Below are 18,909 nucleotides of genomic sequence, written 5' to 3'. Positions count from 1 at the left end.
GATCGGAGGTCGCTGCGGCCGCCAATCGACGGCTTTTGCGCGCTCCCTTGGCTGACCGCTTCAGTGGGTTGGTTACTCTTGTCTGCGCCAGTAAAGTGTTTATTGTTTGTTATTATTTTTACAGAATGTATGTACACATGGACAAGGCATGACGAAAGAACCCGGATACAAAAAATACCTCGCGGGTAGCAGCGGCATCGCATCTGTATGCTTGTGGATTCGCAATATTTATAATACATCAAGCTTGACCACATATCCGCCATACTGGAAGCTCGCACGATGAAGCTAGTTCGAGGGCTTGGCTCGACTGCGAGTGCGACTTCCGATGCCATCGGTAGGTCTGGGAGAAATCTTCTTCACTGGGTTTGTATTAGTGCCCTTCTTAGGTCGACCAGCCTTCTTCTTTTGGCCATTGGTACTTGGTCCAGCGTTATCTGTAGTCGAAGTGGCCTTGGCGGTCGTCTCTGATTGTTCAGCGGTATCGTCTTCGGTTTTTTGTTTCTTGAGACCGATGTTGCTTGCAGAAGGGGTGGATTCGCCTTCGTCAAGACCGCGTTTATCTCCTAGTAGAGGGCTAGCCGAACCGGCTAGTTTGTCTGCCTTCTGCTCAGCATCTTTGGTGGTGGTGGTGGTGGTGGTGTCATCGGCAGTCTTGGTCTCGTTGCGAAGCTCGTTTTGCGCTGTGATCGCTGGACGCATCGCAGTCAGATAAAGGTTGCACAAATCGAAGTGCAGCTCAAGCGCAATCACTTTTGGAAAAGACGCCCATGATAGATTGGAATAGTGATTGATTATTGTCGATTTCACATACCTTCGGTGATGGGCGAATCCGAGGCGCTTTCAGAAGCCATTGCTGCAGAAAACGAGGGATCTGATATTACAAATCCGGATTGGGCTGAGTAGCAGAGAGTTCGGAGTAAAAAGGTCGCACACGACAAGCGACTTCAACGGAGGCGGAATCAATTGGGGCGCTCAAAAATAGAGATGGGCTGTGGGATGGTAGGTCGAGAGTGAGATGAGATGAGATGAGATGAGATGAGTGGGAGTTGAGGTTGGCAGCTGGGCCGGCCGGGGGTTGGACGCGGGCCCATGGCCGGCCAGGATCCGAAATCCCCACGACCAACGAGCAGAAACAACGGGTCCAAACAGGCTTTTCGTTAGCAGCAGTCTTAACCGGATTATTAACCGCGATGAGAATCGGAAATGATGTGAGCTGCTCTCTGCTGACGCCCGGCGCCAAGACCCCGAATGCGGCTAGCTCAGATATAGCGTCGTCCGCCAACCAGAGAAGGCTGGTCCCGTGACTACGGATCCACCACGAGTTACTATTGTCCAAGCACCAAATCAAATCAGTGCCACGTCCAGTCGTTCCATGAGCTCGTCCATTTGGGAGCGCGAGTCGTGGCCATTGTATGTGCTGTGTGTGCTGTGTGCGTTGTGTGCTTCGACCCCGTCTTCCGAGAACATTTGCTGGATTCTAGGAACGAGCAGCAAGGCATCCTTGTATCGTTCTTGGTCCAGTAACAGGCGCAATGCGTCCAAATGTGCTTGAAGAACGGCTTCCTGCGCTTGCTCGGGGGGAGAGAACGAGAAAGCCTCCTCCTCCGGGTGTTCGCGGATGTATTTCAGGAAAGGTTGGGCCGTAGGGTGGGATGGATGGTATAACTGTAGAGCCTCACTTCTTAATTCCAGTGCGGGAAGGGAATCCAGAACCTCGCAGAAACGATCAAATCCAGCAGTAGACACGTTGTCCAGCAAGCTGCTTCTGCCATGGGAGACTATGGATCTCAAAAGATATATGGCGCCGCCTCTGAGCATGTGGGCTCGCACCCCATCCGGCATCGAGGTAGTCAGTTCGGCGGCATGGATGAGAGTAGCAAATGCACCGCTTATCCCTCGCCCATAGCGGACATCGGCCTCCATGTAGTCTTGTAAGAAAAATTTAAACATGCGTCTCCCAGGATACTCGGGAATGTGTCCATTGTTGCCGCCCAGGTTGAGCTCTTTCAGCATCCTCAGAAAAACCGCGATCTCGTTGTGAAGGCCTTCTGCAGTCATGAACTTCAGTGCTGCTCTCGAGGTCCGTTGGGATCTGAACAGATGCTTTCGCGAGGCCGGATCGGAAGCCCAGAACCAATTGACTATCCTTGAGCCTGCGCCTGTCTTTTGCATCTCTTGCTTGATATCGGACGACTGAGAGCCGATCAAGGCCAGCTGTGAGTTCAGACAGTTCCCGAGGTTCTCGCGGTTGATAGACCCTGCTGCCACCAGCTCGTCAAAGACGGCCATTGGCTCCTTGGCTATTCTCTCGCCCAGGCTAGCTCTGGATGCTGCAGCTGGTTGGGGATAGGTCAGCCCCGGTGGCACGACGCGAAACAGAGGATTGTTGAGAACGGTCTGCATATGCTCATTTGCCGACTGTGCGGGCTGGTTTGTATCTGCAGCGTCGAGCTGCCGCCGAAAAGACGTCGTGAGGGCGGACAACAGCTGCTGCGATTCTCGCGGCGACCGAGGCAGCGGCTGGTGGATTTTCGGCCACGGCCTGAGATTCAGCACAGATTTGCCCTTCATGTTTCTATTTTCCTGCCTTTTTTTTTCCGCGTGAAACTTTTGGCTCAAAGAAACGTTTGTCACAAAGGCTGCCGTCAGTCAGGTAGATCGCCGGTGTGGCGGGGCGCGGTGTCGATGTCGGTCGTGGGCTAACTGACAAGTGTGCCCAATGACTTGCACAAGCACCAGATCCTTCCAAGGGACGCCCGATTATTTTAGCAGCACAGCGCGAATCAAGAAAGAAGACACGAGGTTGGTATGACGACGACGAGTGCTGGGTTGGGCGGTGGTTGCCGGGAGTCGACTAGCTTGGCCTAGCCGCGCCAAGACCCGCAGTCGCCTCGCTAAAACTGATCCGGGCGCGCAAGATCCAAACTCAGCTCTTGCAAAAGTCCTCCTTGTCCAGTCTTTCCTCAACGCTCTCAACGCATCCCACCATTCTCGTGCATCTCGAACCTGGCGGCCCTTCTGCTGCAGAGCTGGTGCCAACCTCGGAAAGAGGGAGCATCGTTCGATTTACTTGCTTCTGCTTGATATATCCTGTTTTTTTCCTCCTTGCTCCGTGCACCTGACCTCTTGGGAATCCCTGTCTACCAAACCCAAGCCCCCCCAACAACAGCTCACGCTCCTCCCTCCTCAATTGCGCTTTCGCAACCACACCGTTCTTGCGAACCATTCCTTTCACATCACAGACGCAGCTATGTCTGAAGTTTTATCCAGAAATCAAGCTCCGCGTGGGCGCGGTGCAGCCCGAGGTGGACGAGGAGGCTACAGTTCCAGAGGTGGTCGAGGAGGTACTCGATCGGGCAGGGTTGACGCCGACAGCACTTCAACGCCCGCATCATTTGAAGACGAAGGCGACATTGGTCAATTGAAGAAGAAGTACGCAAGCGATCTGCCTACTCTGAAAGAGCTTTTCCCCGACTGGACGGACGAGGACCTAGTCTTTGCCCTTGAGGATGCAAATGGTGTCCTCGAAAGTGCGATCGAGCACATTAGTGAGGGTAAGCTTGGAACCCAAAACAACTCTCCCGCGATGAATGGTTGATCACTAACAGGTGGGACTTAGGTAATGCTTCTCAATGGGGTGAAGTGAAAAAAAAGAGTACCGACAAGTCTCGATCAAAGCCCAAGGACGCACCGAAACCCCACGCCGCCACCGAAACAGGCCCTGCAGCTGCTCGCAGTGGCCGTGGGCGTGGAGGATTTGAGGCCCGTGGCGGTCGTGCCCGTGGTGATCGCGGCCGAGGTGGCCGAGGCGGCCGAGCTGGTGCTCAGGGTAATGGTGTGCGTGGAGAAAAGCCCGCTACTGTTACTGAGAGCATCGACCCATCCATTTCCACAGCCGCGCCGACAACCACTGAAGCAGCCCCATCAAACCCTGTGGCGAGCGTTGGAGAAGCTAACGAACCTGCTGAGAGTACCAAGGAGGCGTCGAAGGCCCCCGAACCTGCGAAAAAGGGGTGGGCCAGCTTGTTCGCTAAACCAACTCCTCCTCCACCGCAAAAGAAGGCTCCTCCAGCCGCTCCAGCTCCAGCCGTACCTGCCGAACCCACGATTGAGTCCCAGCCTACAGCCTCTGCCACTACGCTTCCTACACCGGCCGTTCCTGAAATCCCTCAGGAAAAAGTACACGTACAGGCCCCCGTTCCACCCGTACCTGAAATTGCGTCCTCTCTTTCTCTCGAAGCCCCAGGAGATGATTTGACTAAAACGAACCTTGCTCAGGTACCTGATGTCTCCGTGCCTCCCGCCACCGTGACGGCAGCTAGCACCGTTGCCAGCGTCCAAGATCCCTCCTCCCTACCTCCGGTTACACCTCAAAACCGCAACAATGCATCTGGCTATGCGACCTCGGCGTTTAAAGCAACTGCTTCGCAAGGTCGTGCTTCCAGCTTCCAGCGCCGCGTTCTCGAGCAACAGGAAGCCGTTGTCATGCCTGCGAACCACGCTGTTGATCGAGCTGCCGTTCAGTTCGGCAGTATGGGTTTGAATGGAAATGATTCGGCCGACATTGATGACCAACGGGAGAACGCTGAAACTCGGCCCCAGCCACCTCAGCACTCCCCTGTCGCTCCTCGTGCCTCCTTCCCCCCTCCCCAGGTGCATCAACCATCTGCCGAAACCCCAACTGTTGCTCGTCCTGCTCCAGGCTTACCACCTGTCCCGCAAGCAGTCTCATCCGATGCTGCGTCTTTTACCGACTTTAGCCGATACACTGATGCACAGAAACCTTACGACCCTTTTACTCAACAAACTACCCCGGCTCAAACTCAAGAGCCATTCTCTCACCAAGCGCCGGCCCAGGCTGCTGTAACGAGTGCTGGCGATTACTCTCCGTTCTATGCCGCCGATCAGCAACGCTTGCCGTACAACTACTATGGTTACCCGTCGCAGGACTCGACTGCCCAGCGAGGCGCGACCGGATTTGGGGTTTCTGGAGCTGAGGGACAACCTCAAATTCCTGCAACTCAAGCCCCAGGTCGTTACGGGCAAGCTGAAGCTCCTGGCAGTGGCCAGAACACTCCCAACCCTACTCTGCCGGCTACTACTCAATCGCAACAGCCATCTGCTCAGCATATTCCAGGTGTCCAGGGGGGCCACGCTGGCTATGGCTATGCGTACCCTTATTATTCGCAACCCCACTACGCCCAATCTTACATGAATATGACGCAGCAGCAGCAGCAGCAGTATGGCCGTAACCGCCCTATGTACGATGATGCCCGACGCTACGAGGATCACTACATGCCTCACAACAACCAGTACGGCTATGGCAACCAATACGCCCCGTACGGCAAAGGTGGCATGTACGGGCAACCATTTTCCTACGACCACTCTTCGTCTCCCGGCAACGCTGGTGGCTTCAACCAAAGCCTGCCCGCCCGTGATTCTGTGTACGGCCGAACTGGATCTGCTCAGCCGGAGAACCAGCCATCCACGGCTGCCAGTAACACCACTTTCGGATCTGGCGTGCCCGATGTATTTGGACGCTCTCAGTCTGGCTTTGGGCAAAACCACCAGCTGTCCCAACAGCCAGTGAGCTCGGAGGAACCCAGCAAGGGTTTTGAAACGACCAAGACTGGTGGACCCAGTCCATCACTTGGTCAGGCTAATCGCCCCGGCTCGGCCACCAACAGCATTCCCGGACAACCTCAGTCGCAGAGTGCGCTGCCTCCTCTCCAAGGTCAACAGGGCCAGCAGGGTTTTGCCGGCTATCCCCATTTGAACCAGCAATACGGCGGTGGCCTCGGTGGTCTTGGGGGCCACCAAGCTGGTGGTGTGACCCAAAACCACCACCAGGGAAGCGCGTACGGTAACTACGGCGCTGCAGGATTCGGAAATTACTATGGGAACTCGGGACGCGGAGGCTGGGGTGGTAACTACGGTCATTAAATTACACAAGGGATGAGTCTTAAGGCGTTCATTTCTTCGATTTGATTGCTCTCTTTTTTCTTCTTTTTATTTCCTCATGATGTTATCTGAAAAAAATCAGCAAAGGGAAGTGCTCTCTCGCTGTGTTGTTCTATCACTATCATGCTATCATTCGGTCTTATGTTCTTTTACTGTGATCGACATTTGGGAAGGGGGAAAAATGGAGGAGCCATACGGTTACTTGTGTCTTACTTTTTATATCTTTTACCAGATATTGTGTGCTCTATTTCTTTTATTCTGTCTGTATCACGTATAACACGCAACTCTTCTCATGCACTACGGAGTGGGTGCTTGGCTTTTGTGTTTTTTTCGTCTTTTTTTTCCCATCTTGATGCTTGTGAACTTGGGGTTTATAGTCAAGTCACTGCCATGTTTTGATGCCACGACAACCAAGAAATGTCATAATTGAAACGATCAATTTTGTTGGACTGCCAGACTTTAGACATCTTTTTAGTATCACCGCTTTTCTAGTATTGGGGGGATAAACAAATACATTAATCAGTCAGCTTGACTGACGTAGTTTGCTACCCCGGATATCGTTGACATTGTCAATCAATTTGTGTTTTCTCTATTTAGCTATTGCATTGGCTTCATTATTATTATCATAGTACATCTATCAACTCATAGGCTAAGGCATACAACGTTGTCGTTCTCCTTGGCATATAAGTGAGGTATTGAATCAAGTAGAATAGTAGCAGCTAAAACAAAGTAATAGAATGTCCCACCAGTCCAATAAGCTTTATTGCAGTGTCTCTTGTTCTCTGGTTTTACCCAAATAAGTCGTAGGTTGTAAAATCATGTCAATTTGCTAAACAGTTTCTCCGCCTGGAAAGAGTATGATTGGTACTGTAGCAGAATACCAATGCAGAGAAAGCACAAGAGCAACTATCCAAGTCAATTAGTATATTCACCCTTGAAATGGAGATCTGAAGGCAAAAGAAAAGATATATACTCACGACTTCAACCATGAATTTCAACGAATCATCCACAAATCCATCCAATCCCTTCTTGTTCTGATCTTCTCTGGTCTGGAGAGCCTTGGCCAACGCTTCAGAGTCTTTCTTTTGCTGTTTTTTTATCTCCCCGAGTAAAGCCGCGATTTCGTATAGTTTGGCTTGTTGGCCTGTACCCGAGATTTTGATGTGTTGCGTCAAAGATTTGAGTTCGGTATTGATGATGCCGAGCCACTCTGGAGAGGTTTTCTGCTCGGCAGAAGTGCGAGATGTTGATAGTTGAGGTAGGCTGGTAGTAGCAATATTCAGCAGCGGTTTTGAATTGTCATCGAGAAGTGACCAAGGCTGGTGTTGTTCTTGGAGTTGTTGCTGCTGGTTATTCTGGGGAGGTGCTGGCGTCACTTGCACTGACCCTGTTGCAGCCACAGGACGCGGTTTGCTATTCGGCTTGCCATGGGCTTTGGGGAAAGAAGCTGAGCGCCTGGCACCACTATTCCTGCCCAGATAGACAGAACCAAAGTGACGCAGTGCATCACGAGGCTTTAAAAGAAAATCCAACTCTTCTGGAGAAGCGAAACCAGGTGGCAGTGTCGACTCATCGGGGGTTCCTTCTTCCCTTTCGTTTGTCGTGGGCTGCCCAGGCGTATCGCCGCCGATCGTGGCAGATGGAGTATTTCCAAACAAGTTGTTTAGAACAGCACCAGAGCCGAATGGGGATCCCATGTCGCTAACACGACTTTTATGACTGTTGTTGACAGGGTTTGTTTCTGCTGGGCCGAACGAGGAGTTCCCTGGGGTGAACTCAAACATGGCGACGGGCGGTGTCGAGGTCATAGACGGAGGGCTGCTAAAATTAAGACCGGATTGATGAGTGAGCGCGTGCTTTCCATTGACTAAGAAGGCACTATCAAAGCCTGTACTGTTGTCCCATTTCACAGGTCTAAACCCGAGGTTACTGTTGTGGTCACTGCCAGTCGGGGTACTTGCAAGGCCACTAATAGCAGCATTGACAGCAGCATTGACAGCAGCATTGCCAAAAAGGCCCTCCTTTTTACTGCTCTTTGAAGTGCTTGCTGCTGCTGGGAATTCTGACAGGCTGGATGCGTTAGACTTTCTGCGTTGGTTGTTGGCGTCAGACATGTCTTGGGCGGCGTCGCTGCTGTTTGCCCGAAAGATTCGTGGGTGGTTGGACATGTCTTGTTTGATGGACTGTTGCGAGGATCAGGATGTACGGGGATGTTGTTTGTCAAGAGGGAAGAAGAAGCAGAAAGAGCTGCACGCTGTGGAGCTGGAGATGCCATGTTGTGAATCGAGCAGGTACTCGGCGGTGTATGTTGAGAGCAAAACGGGCCAAACGGGCAAACAGTCGTGGTTCGCTGGAAAAAGAGAGCAAACTAAGCAACATTTAATACGCAGCCTAGTTTTATTCTATTCAATATAGCAGAACACATATCTATTCAAAATGAAATTATATTAATCCTGGTATTACCATATGCAGTACACCCATTTAAGTACATCGTACTTACTGCATGGCAGAGACTGTGCGAGTCTACGATGATTAAGCCTTTCTTTTGAGACAATCGCAACCTTCGACACGCTCGTTTCCAAGAAAATAGAAAATAAAATCAATACCCCAATCCCTCGCTCCCACCCTCGTGGTAAGGCGGCTTCGCATCTGCTGCCTTGGCCTTATCGAATCTCCAGACGCCGCCAGTCCGGTCGCTTTCGATGCCTGCACCATTGCCAGTGGTAAGATCGAGCATAGTGGCCAGTCGCATAAAAGTCTCGTCTTCCTTCTCATTGACGCGTCGGAAGAACCGGCGCTGCCACTCCTTGTTTTCGTCTTTCTCCTTCTTGCGCAGTTGGCGCTGGGCGACCTCAATCTTGGATTTGGCGGCAGATGTAGTATCCATGTCGCCGCGCTCGATGGCAGACGCAACATCTTTCCAAGCACGTCGGCTCTCGTATGCGTCCTGTTCTTCCAACGCCGCGAGGGTGAGAGGCGTCGTCTTCATGTTGCTTACGGTGAAGGTCTCTATGTCCTTCTTGGTACGCCCATCTCGAAGGGTGAAACTATTCGACCACTGGCCATCGGCAGTATATATGGGGTGTTTCTCCCCTTCGCGTTCATGGTAGAGAACTGCGGTGAATGTATTCTTCTTTCCGCTCAGCCACCCTTTTCCGGAGAAGTCAATCTTGGCAATGTAGCCAGTCGAGCTAGCAATCCTGGCGGTTTTTTCCAACTCGACATAGGGTGTGCCATAGATGAGTGACTCGATATGCAGGCTGGGGAGCGTAATGAGGTAGGTCTCTAATTCGGCGGGGTTGCTCTTGTCTTTGCCGGGAGGTGTCACAGTGAGGAGCGCGTGGCCTAACTGCTTCACCTGAATCGTGCTAGAAAAAGAAGCTTTTTGAGCATTGTAGCCTTGGAGCTGTATATTGTGTTAGTGAGAAGTTCCATCAAGAGTGCTCTAGGAGACACTGACCTCAACGCCATGTTTGTCGTTCACAATTGAATACGCCGTGGCCGGAGGGTGGTGGCTACCCACACAAGCAGTCAGTCAGTCGCCATGGCAGTGTATCAAATGCGAAAAGAATAATGTCCACCATACCTCACTTGCTCACTGATGAGCTGGGTGTCGCCGATATCCTCGCTTTCAACCCATTTTCCTAGAAACAATTCGCCTAGGAACGGGTTGAGCGGCTTTTTCTCGCTGCCTAGTTTCTCGCTGCGGGTGCAGTACTGCTGGTGCAATGTGCTCAGGAACCATTTCATCACAAGCAGCGCTCTCTTCTCAGGATCGGACTCGCGCGCCGGCGCAACGAGGAGCGCGGGGTGTTCGCCCCAGTAGGCAGAGTATTCGGTCAGGGAGGTCGACGAGAGGATGAACGGAGGGGCCGTTAGAGAGGAGAGGTCTCCATTGAACGAGGCAATCGACTGCGCCGGGTGATTATTAGCTCTTGGATCACTGCTATATTGTGCCGGAGAGAAAATTGGATATATTTTACCTTCAAGAAGCTCGTCCAAGAAGAGCTCTTGCTGGCATCTTGACTGGCAGCCATAGTGACACAGGTACTCTAGGCAGCAAGCGGGCAGCACCTTGTAAGGACCAAAAAAAAAAAGGGTAATCGAATTAGGTTCTGTGCCGGGGCGAACACAGACGCAGAGATATCTATATAGAGACAAGATCAAGCGGTTCTCTCCATGCGAAGTGTGGCATTTGGTGGTGGAGCATGACTGTTGCAGTGTTCTGTTCGCTGCGTGTTCCCTCCCAGTGCCCACTGCCTCCTCCACGCGACCCGCCGACGTCACGCCTTCCCGATCCGGTATGGCCGCCCCGTGATCGCCTGCAGCCTGCGTGGCACGGCGTGATCGGTCGAACCACCACCTCTCTCAAGACACCGATCAGCCCCTAAAAAGCTAAGCCACGCCAGGGGTGCATTCGTTGCTTAGTCGAATCCGCTGTGCTCACGGCTCGCTTCGAGAAGGGCCATGTTGTACCTCTGTTGCACCCATGTGAAAGACGTCACGCGACCACTTGCCAACAACCGTCCTTTCTCCATGAGCAGCGCGAGTGATGTTGAACCGGGTCTTCATTCATTAAAGAACTCGTTAAAAAGATATGTTATTCATTATGCTCCATCAATAACCAGCTACGCTAGATTTCATTGCTCCGCTGTCTTGCGGCTTCTCTTCTCGTCGACCCGTTGTCTCCAGCCCGCCCCAAATACCGTCGTTAGCCACATGAGAAGGCCAGAGAGGATCAGGAACGCGGCCGATATGACGCTGAACCAACCGACCCCCATTGCCTCGACAGCTGGCAGCACGACGCCCGTGCCCAGCGCTCCAAATGCATATCGGAACATGTAGTTACCGGCAACTACCTCGGCGCTTCTGCCCTTGGACTGCATCACGTCTAGGCAATACGTATTTAGACTGGGGAAGCAGAACAGCTGAGCAACGCCCTGTAAGAACATGGCGATCACGGGCACGGGGATTCCACCGACTGCCTTCTCAACTGTCCATCCGTAGATCAGAATCCAACCCGGAATGATGATACCAACGAAGATAAGACACGACTTTAGGCGGTCTTCGGGGACTCGCACGCCGTCACGCTTGCGGATCCATTTTCGGACCACGTAATCGGCGTAGCGGCCACCAAAAAGGGTGCCAAACATGTAGCCGCACCCGGGGGCTAGGTAGAACAGGCCGGATTCCATCGGTGTGGTGAGGTTGAAGCGCGGATTAAGCACGTACGTGATCGGGGTGAGGAGTGAATATTGGTTCCAGACCAAAGCAGCCGAAGTAACTGCGGCAAAGAAGAGATTTGGGTACTCGAAAAGAAGCACAATGACTCGGATTGGATTCATGCGCTGGCAGATAGCACGGGTCTTTTGCATAGGCGAGAGATCGGACAAGTCCGAAATAGACTTGTGTGGAATTGTTTCGGGAATGAAGAGGGCGACCAGGACGAATGCTAGTCCCGCGAGTGCACTTTGAAGCCAGAAGATCACTCTCCATGATCGGTAAGTTACGATGACGCCCTGTGATTAACCACATTGTAAGCATTTTGCCATGTTTTAGTCAAAGAGAGGATAGACGTACACCAAGGAACGGTCCCAAGGCCGGTCCGACCAGCGCACCACACAGGAACCATGCCAGTGCTGTGGCTCTTTCTGTAGGCGTGTAGATATCACTGATTGACGCACTCCCCACGACGAGGAATGACGTCCCTTGAAAGGCAGTGAGAGCTCGGAAGATGAAATATGCCGGCAAATTGGGAGATAGTGCAGTAGCCAAGCTAAACACGAAGAAAAGAAAGGAGCTCCAAAAGGACATCTAAACAATGCATCGTTAGCACTGTCCTTCTGTTTATAAAACCGGAAAATGAACACCAACCGGTCGTCTCCCTAGAATCTGGCTGAAAGTCCCCCAAAAGGTCGACGAAAGGCCCATGAACACCAGAAACACAGCATTACTCGCGTTGATCATGCTACCAGTCGTATTGAACGTCTCGGCAACCTCTGGGACAGCGGGAAGAATCGAGGTCGACGAGACCGGCGCCAGAAACGAAGAATAGGACAAAATAGCGACTATGACCATTTTGCGCGCTGGCGAGAAACGCAGATACTGCTCTGCGTTTTCTTCACGATAGGCATCATTAGATGCGTGCATTTCTTGATGAGAAACATGGCTTCGGATTAGGTCCAGGTTGTTGTTGTTATTATTGTTCAAATTGCTGTCCTTTGTAGGTGTGGTCTCCAGAGCTGCAATGCCCTTTTCCATGTCGTTCCTGGTATTTTCAGGTTGATCATCCGTAGGCACGCGGCCAATTACATCTGTGCTATCAGAAGATGTTGTTCGTGAGAGCGAACTGCCAGAGGACGAGCGGTTGGACGCTACTTTTTCCGAATGAACGGAGCCAGTTTCGCCTGCCATTGTCGTGTTTCTAGGCTAGTGATCGAGATATTTATGTGGTACCCATAGGGAAGAGAGCCGGTTAAGCTATGAATCAATTGATCGATTCAATGTTGATCGAGCGAAAAATAAGGGCAAATGTAGATCATCAACCTGTGCGGCCGTTAGGATTCTTTGAAAGCAATTGGAATGTATCGACAACATCCGAGAAGCGGTGCAAGGAAAAAGAAATACGAATCAAGAAAAATTAAATAATAATCAAAGAGACAAGGATCAAAGCCCCTTTGAGTCATACGCATTAATTAGACTCCAACCTGGCCACCGCCAGAACTACAAAAAAACCTCACTATATGCTGATCCGCCCAATCACCACCAACCCTTCTATCGGTGATCGCCTCTAGGGTTTCTGAAAGGCAACGCTGAGCAAACTTGAATAGAGGGGGTCCAGAGGCATCTGACCATTCAGCGTATATTGTGACAGATAAACTAGAGCAAAAACAGGTTAGAAAGGGCCCAGAACCAGAAAAAGAGAAAATTTTGCAGTTGGTTCGGAAAAGAATCCGGCCTCTATACCGATCATCGGCAATCTCGGCGCGAGTTCCTAGCATATGATGGACGATGAGTTTACCGAGTTATAATATTTTCATTTATGATTAACGATGATCACTTATCGTCTTATTGAACCTGAAATAAGAGTAGTTGTCTAATATTTATAGAAAATAGTTTCATTAACATTAAAGTGAGTAGGTAACGGATGTTGTTCGGGTGTAGCAAAGGTTGAGTTGTATATGTTAATCGAATAACAACACATCATTTCACGACTGTACTTTCAAATGTCGTATGAGTCACTGAAAACTTCCGAAAGAAGCTACTATTACAACTGCTACTGTGACTTGATGGCTGGCAGGTGCCTCGGGCAGTTAGGCGCCAATTTTCCTATTTTGGCAATTCGAATGTCGACATTAGGGCACGCCTACATACCGTGGTCGGACTTTTAATGTCGTCGCCCATAATGCAACGCCTATCCCGTTGGTTGGTTTATTAAGCCTATTTTGAGAGCGGGTCTGGTAATTTTAGCTTCTTTTGGCCAAAAATTTCCAATGTTACATACAAGTGGCCAATTGAGATCAATTGATATCAAACACAACTCCAAATTTTTGTTCGGCCCCGTCTATTGAAACATGTACATTCATTCATGGCATAATTTCATGATTCAAAAATACGTCAAACACCGTAAATGTGGTTTCTACTAATGAAAAAACCCATTCTCTATTTCTGCTCGACTATACGCACGAGCTCTGCGTATTCACCAGTATTGCGCAGCATATCGCAAAACACGCCATTGCGCGCAATAAGCTCAGCCGGGGTACCAGTTCTAGGAAACAAAGTTAGAATAGAGAGGTAAAAAAAGAATATTATCAGGTAACTCACTCAAGCACCTCCCCTCCGCCCATGACAATCACCCGGTCATAATCAACAATCGTTCTCAGCCGATGCGCAATCGCAATGATGGTCGAGTCCGCGAACTCGGACCGAATAAGCTTCTGGATATGCTCATCTGTCTCCTGGTCGACCGATGCAGTCGCCTCATCGAGCAGCACCACCTTCGCGCGACGGCTGACTGCACGCGCCAGTCCAAGGACTTGCCGTTGACCCTGGCTGAAATTCTCGCCGTTCACGGCAACTGGGGTATCAAGCCTCAAGGCTGTAGTGGTGTTGTTGTTGTTGTTGCTGTTCTCATCGTCGAGACTGGTGGTGATATGGATGGACGTGCAACATGCCGATAACGCGGCCTGCAGTTCAGTCTCACCCAGTTCGCCGAAAGGATCAAGGTTTGACTGCACATCACCGGAGAAAAGAACAGGGTCCTGTGGGATTAGCGCAACACTGGTGCGCAGCCGGTTCAGCGGTATTGTGGTGATGTCGACACCGTCGATCGTGATGCTTCCTGATACGAGGTCCGTAAATCGGAGCAAAGACAGCCCTGTCGTGCTTTTTCCGCTGCCTGTACGGCCGACGATTCCAATGCGCTCGCCAGGTCGCGCGACGAAGCTGACATCTCGCAGGACGTTAGGTCCATTGTGGTATCGCGCTGTCACGTTGTGGAACTCGACCTGGCCGGACGATGGCCAGTGAGCCGGTGGCAATTGCCGTGGTTGCAACGCGGCATCAGCTTCTTCCGGCTCGATGCTGACATATTCTTTGACTCGTTGAAAGGAGTTGAGTTCTACTTCCAGCTCGTTCATTGTACGAACAAGCATGAGAATCGCTTGGCCGAGCCCGACTGCATTCGACAACGAAAACCCAACCAAGCCGGGATCCCCATTGCTAGTATAAGCCAGAATTCCCGCCACTGTGGTGACTGTTGCGGCGCATAAATCAGATCGAATCGACACCCAGCGGTTTGAATTGAACTGTGCCTCCATGGCACGCGCATATACTGCAACCCTTTCTGCCAGTAAGCCTTGGAACCGTTGGTCCATGCCGCTCCGGGCCCGAATGACACTCATTCCAGCCACACTGTCGGTAAAGTGTATGAAAATTGGCGACACATTTACCGAACAGAGCCGTCGAACGGCGACTTGGGTGCGTGTATACAGTTCACCGATGATGAAGCCAATGCAGCATACAATGCAGGCTGGTACAGCAAAGATTGGGATGACAAAAGCGATACTCGCAATACGCATCAAAAAGCGGAGACAGCTGTCCATCACCCTGAGAGAGTAATCGGGCAAAACTGCATCTAGGGATCTCGTATCGTTACCGCATCGGTTGATCGCTCGTCCGATGGGATTCTGATCGAACCATGATACCGGAGCGTAGAGAATAGCGTGTAACAGTTGGTTGTGCATCATTTTGGCTGCCCTCCAGCCACCGGCCTGGAAGAAAACGATATTGCAAAACTGGAATAACAGGTAGGACAGAATGGCAATTGCATAGACAGAGAGGTAAAATCCGACGTTGATGTCACTAATACTCCTACCGTCATATGCATCTGCCCAAACCGACAGCCAGTATGTGACCGAAAAGTAGGTGGTTTGCACTAGTAACGTGGACAGCATCGCGCCGACAACAAATGGATAGCCTCCAAATTTGAGCAAGTATTCCAGCACTGCCAGTATTTCCGTCTGTTAGAATGTACACCATAAATGAGTTATAGAAGAGCTAGATATACTTACCCAGAGCCCGCGGGATACGCCCTGTTGAAGATTGCTCCTCTACCAGGCGCGAAGATGTATGTTCTTTCTGGTCTGCGGATGCGTTTACGGCAATAGATTTGTTAGGCTGAGGTGCTTTACCAGCTTCCACCTTAGCTCCCGGTGCAGAGTTCAATCCGACTGCAGCTAATTCAGTTGAAAATGTGCTGGCGCTTGAGGATGCTGATATTTCTTCTTCTCTCATCTCAATCGAAGCTACAGTCCCTTGTTCCATATTGACCACCATCCGAGCATCTTGGAGAGCCGAAGGTAGGTGAGTCACCAGAATCACCGTACGTCCAGCAAGGAGTCCTCGACGAAAGCATTGGTCATATACAAACGCCGTGGTATGTGTGTCGAGGGCCGAAAAAATGTCATCTAGAAGCAAGGTTGATGTCTGAGAATACACTGCCCTTGCCAACGAGACTCGCTGTTTCTGGCCTCCAGACAAACTGGTACCCCTTTCACCCACGATAGTCGAATCACCATCAGGAAGCTGTTCCAGATCCGGGAGAAGGCCACACGCCGAGACAACAGCATCATAGCGATTTTGATCAAATGGACTGTAGAACAGGATATTCTGGCGTACAGAGTCATTTTGTAACCAGGCAGTCTGGGGAACATATGCCACATCACGCGGACATGTTGCCGTACCAGACTCGTGAATAGTCTCCCCGAGTAGAGACAAAAGCAAGGATGTCTTGCCGCATCCTGTCGGACCGGTAACGACATTCAATGCATTTTCCACAAAGGAGGTTGAAATATCCTGCAGCCGAAAAGTAGCGACAGGCGTTCGACGGAACGTTGCGTTCTTGAACTCGGGCGGCCCCTGGGGGTGACGTTTGATCTCGACAGCAGAGTCAAAGAACCGGTCCATGCGGCGAAGAGACTCGATACCCTGCGATGCATTACGCACGATGTTAGCCATCCACACGCACTGGGAGCGTAGGATTTCCATGATCGACAACGACGTAAAGGCCCTTGGAGCATCAAGGGGCGTGTCGGTGAAAAGAGCAACGGTCGAGAAGGTGGCCAGCAAACTCATCATGGGCAAGAAGTCGCCAGAAAGAGAGATGATGGCCGCCATCAAATTGCGCTTCCAGGTCCGGTCCTGCTCGACTTGTCGAAGAGCGCTGATTTGTCTTTCTATAGCTGGTTCCCAGCCAAAATACTTGAGAGTTCGGATAGAGCCAAGGTACTCGGTGATCCTAGAAATCCTAGCATCGGTGGCCCGCATGACCGATCTTTGTATGTGAGATACACGGCGTGAGGTGAGGGTGGGCAAGGGACTGCACAGAAACAAAGTTACAACCCCAACTAGAGAAGGCCAACCAAGCAAGCGGTATAGGAATAAGACGGCAATCGTTACAGTGATTGTGCCAGTTATAGGGACGAAAAATATTTCGCGCGAATTGTAGATTGAGTCCACGTCAGACGACATGAGCGTGGTGATGTCTGCCTGTCTGGTCTTGGAAGCATCCTTTTCAGTTACGTTACCACTATGCTGGTCTACGTTCTTCTCCGCAATCGAGGAATCGTAGAGATGAGACTGGATTGCGGTATGGTAAATCTCTTGTACAAGTGACATGTGTATTCTAACAATCACTCTGGTCGCGATAAAGATGTAACGTTGGAAACACAGTGAGCGAGTTGTCGGGCCGATGAAGAGCAAGGCAATCCATAGAGTAGGGTGAAAAATGGCCTCTGAGGGGCTTTGAAGATACTTTAAGAGATTCACAAGGCCAATTGGAGAGAGAAACTCGACGAACGCGGTATAGACTGACCACTGAATGATGGCCTTGATATCTTTAGTCAGCAATCGACATAGAATAAAGAAGGTCTTGCCTCCCCGTTTTCGTTGTTTGCGAATCGCTTTTGCCCATTTATCTGGCGCATCGTACGAAGGCAGGGTGGGCAGATCTTCGATAACGATCTCTCGACGGGCCGCCCGGAGGATCAGATAAGTCACCCATTCATAGGTCCAATAATAAGAGATGGGTGAGCAGGTCTCCTCCAGAGAAGCCTTTTCTGTCAGGCATAGATAACCTTCTTGTCCGTACGGTTCTTGCGCGGGGATTCGCTGTGGATTCGGGGCGATAAGAGGAACCCAGCTTGCTGCAGCTAGACAAGCGAATGAAGCAATTTCAATAAAAGTCGGCCGGTGCGTTGATCCAATGACGACCAACGGCGAGAATGTTTGCAAAAATGACAACACTGTGGCAACCACCGTGATGCTTGTAACGTGACGGTGGATGTGATATTGCGTAGTGGGATCCCATGTATATCGAGACACACCCAAGATGGCTGTATATCCAAAAAGTAGGGACGTCACCCAGCTCGTGGATTGCGTAACGGTAGCGACAATGTTAACAGCAAGTGAGGCAATAACAAAAAATAATTGCGCCAAGGTGTACAGAGTCGGTGTATAGAACTGCACGGAATGGGCGGCTTCGGCGTCATCAATAATCTTTTGTTGTTTCTTCCACCACCGTTGTCTATAGCTAAATAATACCTGTAGAGATATTACAGATACGGAAACGCCCAAAAGAGCTAAATGGAGATATCCTTGGCCGATGAAAGATGCCACATGTTGGGTGCGGGACTGCCACAGCAATCTATGAATTCTCAGAATCAGGAACAAAGTAATTAATTAAGCTCCGATGACGCGCGTCTATACTCACCTTTGTGACGAGGCATCATTTCCCTCGTCCGATAGAGCCACGAAAGCTGTATTTCGAAAGGGAGAAACAAATGCGAATTGATAGATGCCCGCGAGGCTGTCCATGTTGCATTTGAATGGTGGTGATTGAGCCCCGATGGGCATGCATCAGTGAAGGGAAAGCACTGGCCGGGCGTTCAGCAACACATCGCAAGGTGAAACAAAGGAGCGATAGAACGAGAGTGAAGTCGCGGGTGAATCGAAGCAGAGAGTACCACTGCGTAGTAGCTAAAGTTCTGCTGTATCGAAGTTTGCACTGGAGAAGCTGACCAACGAGTGCGGAGCTGGAATCGGAGAGGGGACAAAATGATGCGATAATTCGCGCGGATGGCGAGGCTAGTGTAAGCGGCACCGCGCTGAGTAATGCTTGTTTGAATTCTAACACAAGCCGCTTAGCACCTTGTTCGAATAGTGAGATTAAGGAAAGAAAAATAAAGGACTCGAAAGGAAAGCTCGGCAGCCACCATGTGTAACTCGTATTCTCCGCCGCTTGGAGTAGCGGGGCCGAGAGATAAGATAACCCCATTTTCAACATTGTGCGCGCGACCTTATTTTAGATTTATTGATGCCGATCGATTGATAAGGGCAGGATTAAGCAAGGCCAAAGAGAAACTTTTATTAATATCATCGTGATGGTTA

The 18,909-nt window shown here is 50.8% G+C and overlaps 7 protein-coding genes across 7 annotated transcripts; 1 reads left to right on the top strand and 6 right to left on the bottom strand.

Annotated features, from left to right (window-relative positions):
* Positions 1 to 285: 285 nt before the first annotated feature.
* Positions 286 to 851, bottom strand: TRUGW13939_04034 (uncharacterized protein; the record flags this gene model as incomplete). Its single annotated transcript, XM_035487211.1, has 2 exons — positions 286 to 689; positions 812 to 851. 2 exons carry the CDS (start codon positions 849 to 851, stop codon positions 286 to 288), a joined length of 444 nt encoding a protein of 147 aa, XP_035343104.1.
* Positions 852 to 1,344: 493 nt separating this feature from the next.
* On the bottom strand, positions 1,345 to 2,571 carry TRUGW13939_04033 (uncharacterized protein; the record flags this gene model as incomplete). The annotated part of the gene is made up of 1 exon (XM_035487210.1): positions 1,345 to 2,571. The coding sequence occupies one exon, from the start codon at positions 2,569 to 2,571 to the stop codon at positions 1,345 to 1,347; it is 1,227 nt and encodes a 408-aa protein (XP_035343103.1).
* A 679-nt stretch (positions 2,572 to 3,250) lies between these two features.
* Positions 3,251 to 5,943, top strand: TRUGW13939_04032 (uncharacterized protein; the record flags this gene model as incomplete). Its single annotated transcript, XM_035487209.1, has 2 exons — positions 3,251 to 3,554; positions 3,620 to 5,943. 2 exons carry the CDS (start codon positions 3,251 to 3,253, stop codon positions 5,941 to 5,943), a joined length of 2,628 nt encoding a protein of 875 aa, XP_035343102.1.
* Positions 5,944 to 6,777: 834 nt separating this feature from the next.
* On the bottom strand, positions 6,778 to 8,129 carry TRUGW13939_04031 (uncharacterized protein; the record flags this gene model as incomplete). Its single annotated transcript, XM_035487208.1, has 2 exons — positions 6,778 to 6,867; positions 6,939 to 8,129. The coding sequence occupies 2 exons, from the start codon at positions 8,127 to 8,129 to the stop codon at positions 6,778 to 6,780; spliced, it is 1,281 nt and encodes a 426-aa protein (XP_035343101.1).
* A 431-nt stretch (positions 8,130 to 8,560) lies between these two features.
* On the bottom strand, positions 8,561 to 9,998 carry TRUGW13939_04030 (uncharacterized protein; the record flags this gene model as incomplete). The annotated part of the gene is made up of 4 exons (XM_035487207.1): positions 8,561 to 9,367; positions 9,422 to 9,476; positions 9,548 to 9,873; positions 9,945 to 9,998. The coding sequence occupies 4 exons, from the start codon at positions 9,996 to 9,998 to the stop codon at positions 8,561 to 8,563; spliced, it is 1,242 nt and encodes a 413-aa protein (XP_035343100.1).
* Positions 9,999 to 10,601: 603 nt separating this feature from the next.
* TRUGW13939_04029 (uncharacterized protein) lies at positions 10,602 to 12,375 on the bottom strand (the record flags this gene model as incomplete). Its single annotated transcript, XM_035487206.1, has 3 exons — positions 10,602 to 11,480; positions 11,542 to 11,775; positions 11,836 to 12,375. 3 exons carry the CDS (start codon positions 12,373 to 12,375, stop codon positions 10,602 to 10,604), a joined length of 1,653 nt encoding a protein of 550 aa, XP_035343099.1.
* Positions 12,376 to 13,623: 1,248 nt separating this feature from the next.
* Positions 13,624 to 18,336, bottom strand: TRUGW13939_04028 (uncharacterized protein; the record flags this gene model as incomplete). Its single annotated transcript, XM_035487205.1, has 4 exons — positions 13,624 to 13,729; positions 13,786 to 15,466; positions 15,534 to 18,166; positions 18,233 to 18,336. 4 exons carry the CDS (start codon positions 18,334 to 18,336, stop codon positions 13,624 to 13,626), a joined length of 4,524 nt encoding a protein of 1,507 aa, XP_035343098.1.
* Between the last annotated feature and the right edge of the window lie 573 nt (positions 18,337 to 18,909).

This window comes from Talaromyces rugulosus, chromosome II (genome assembly GCF_013368755.1).
Source record: "Talaromyces rugulosus chromosome II, complete sequence".
NCBI classification, from domain to species: Eukaryota; Fungi; Ascomycota; class Eurotiomycetes; order Eurotiales; family Trichocomaceae; genus Talaromyces; species Talaromyces rugulosus.
This window is presented reverse-complemented; position numbering and strand designations above follow the sequence as displayed.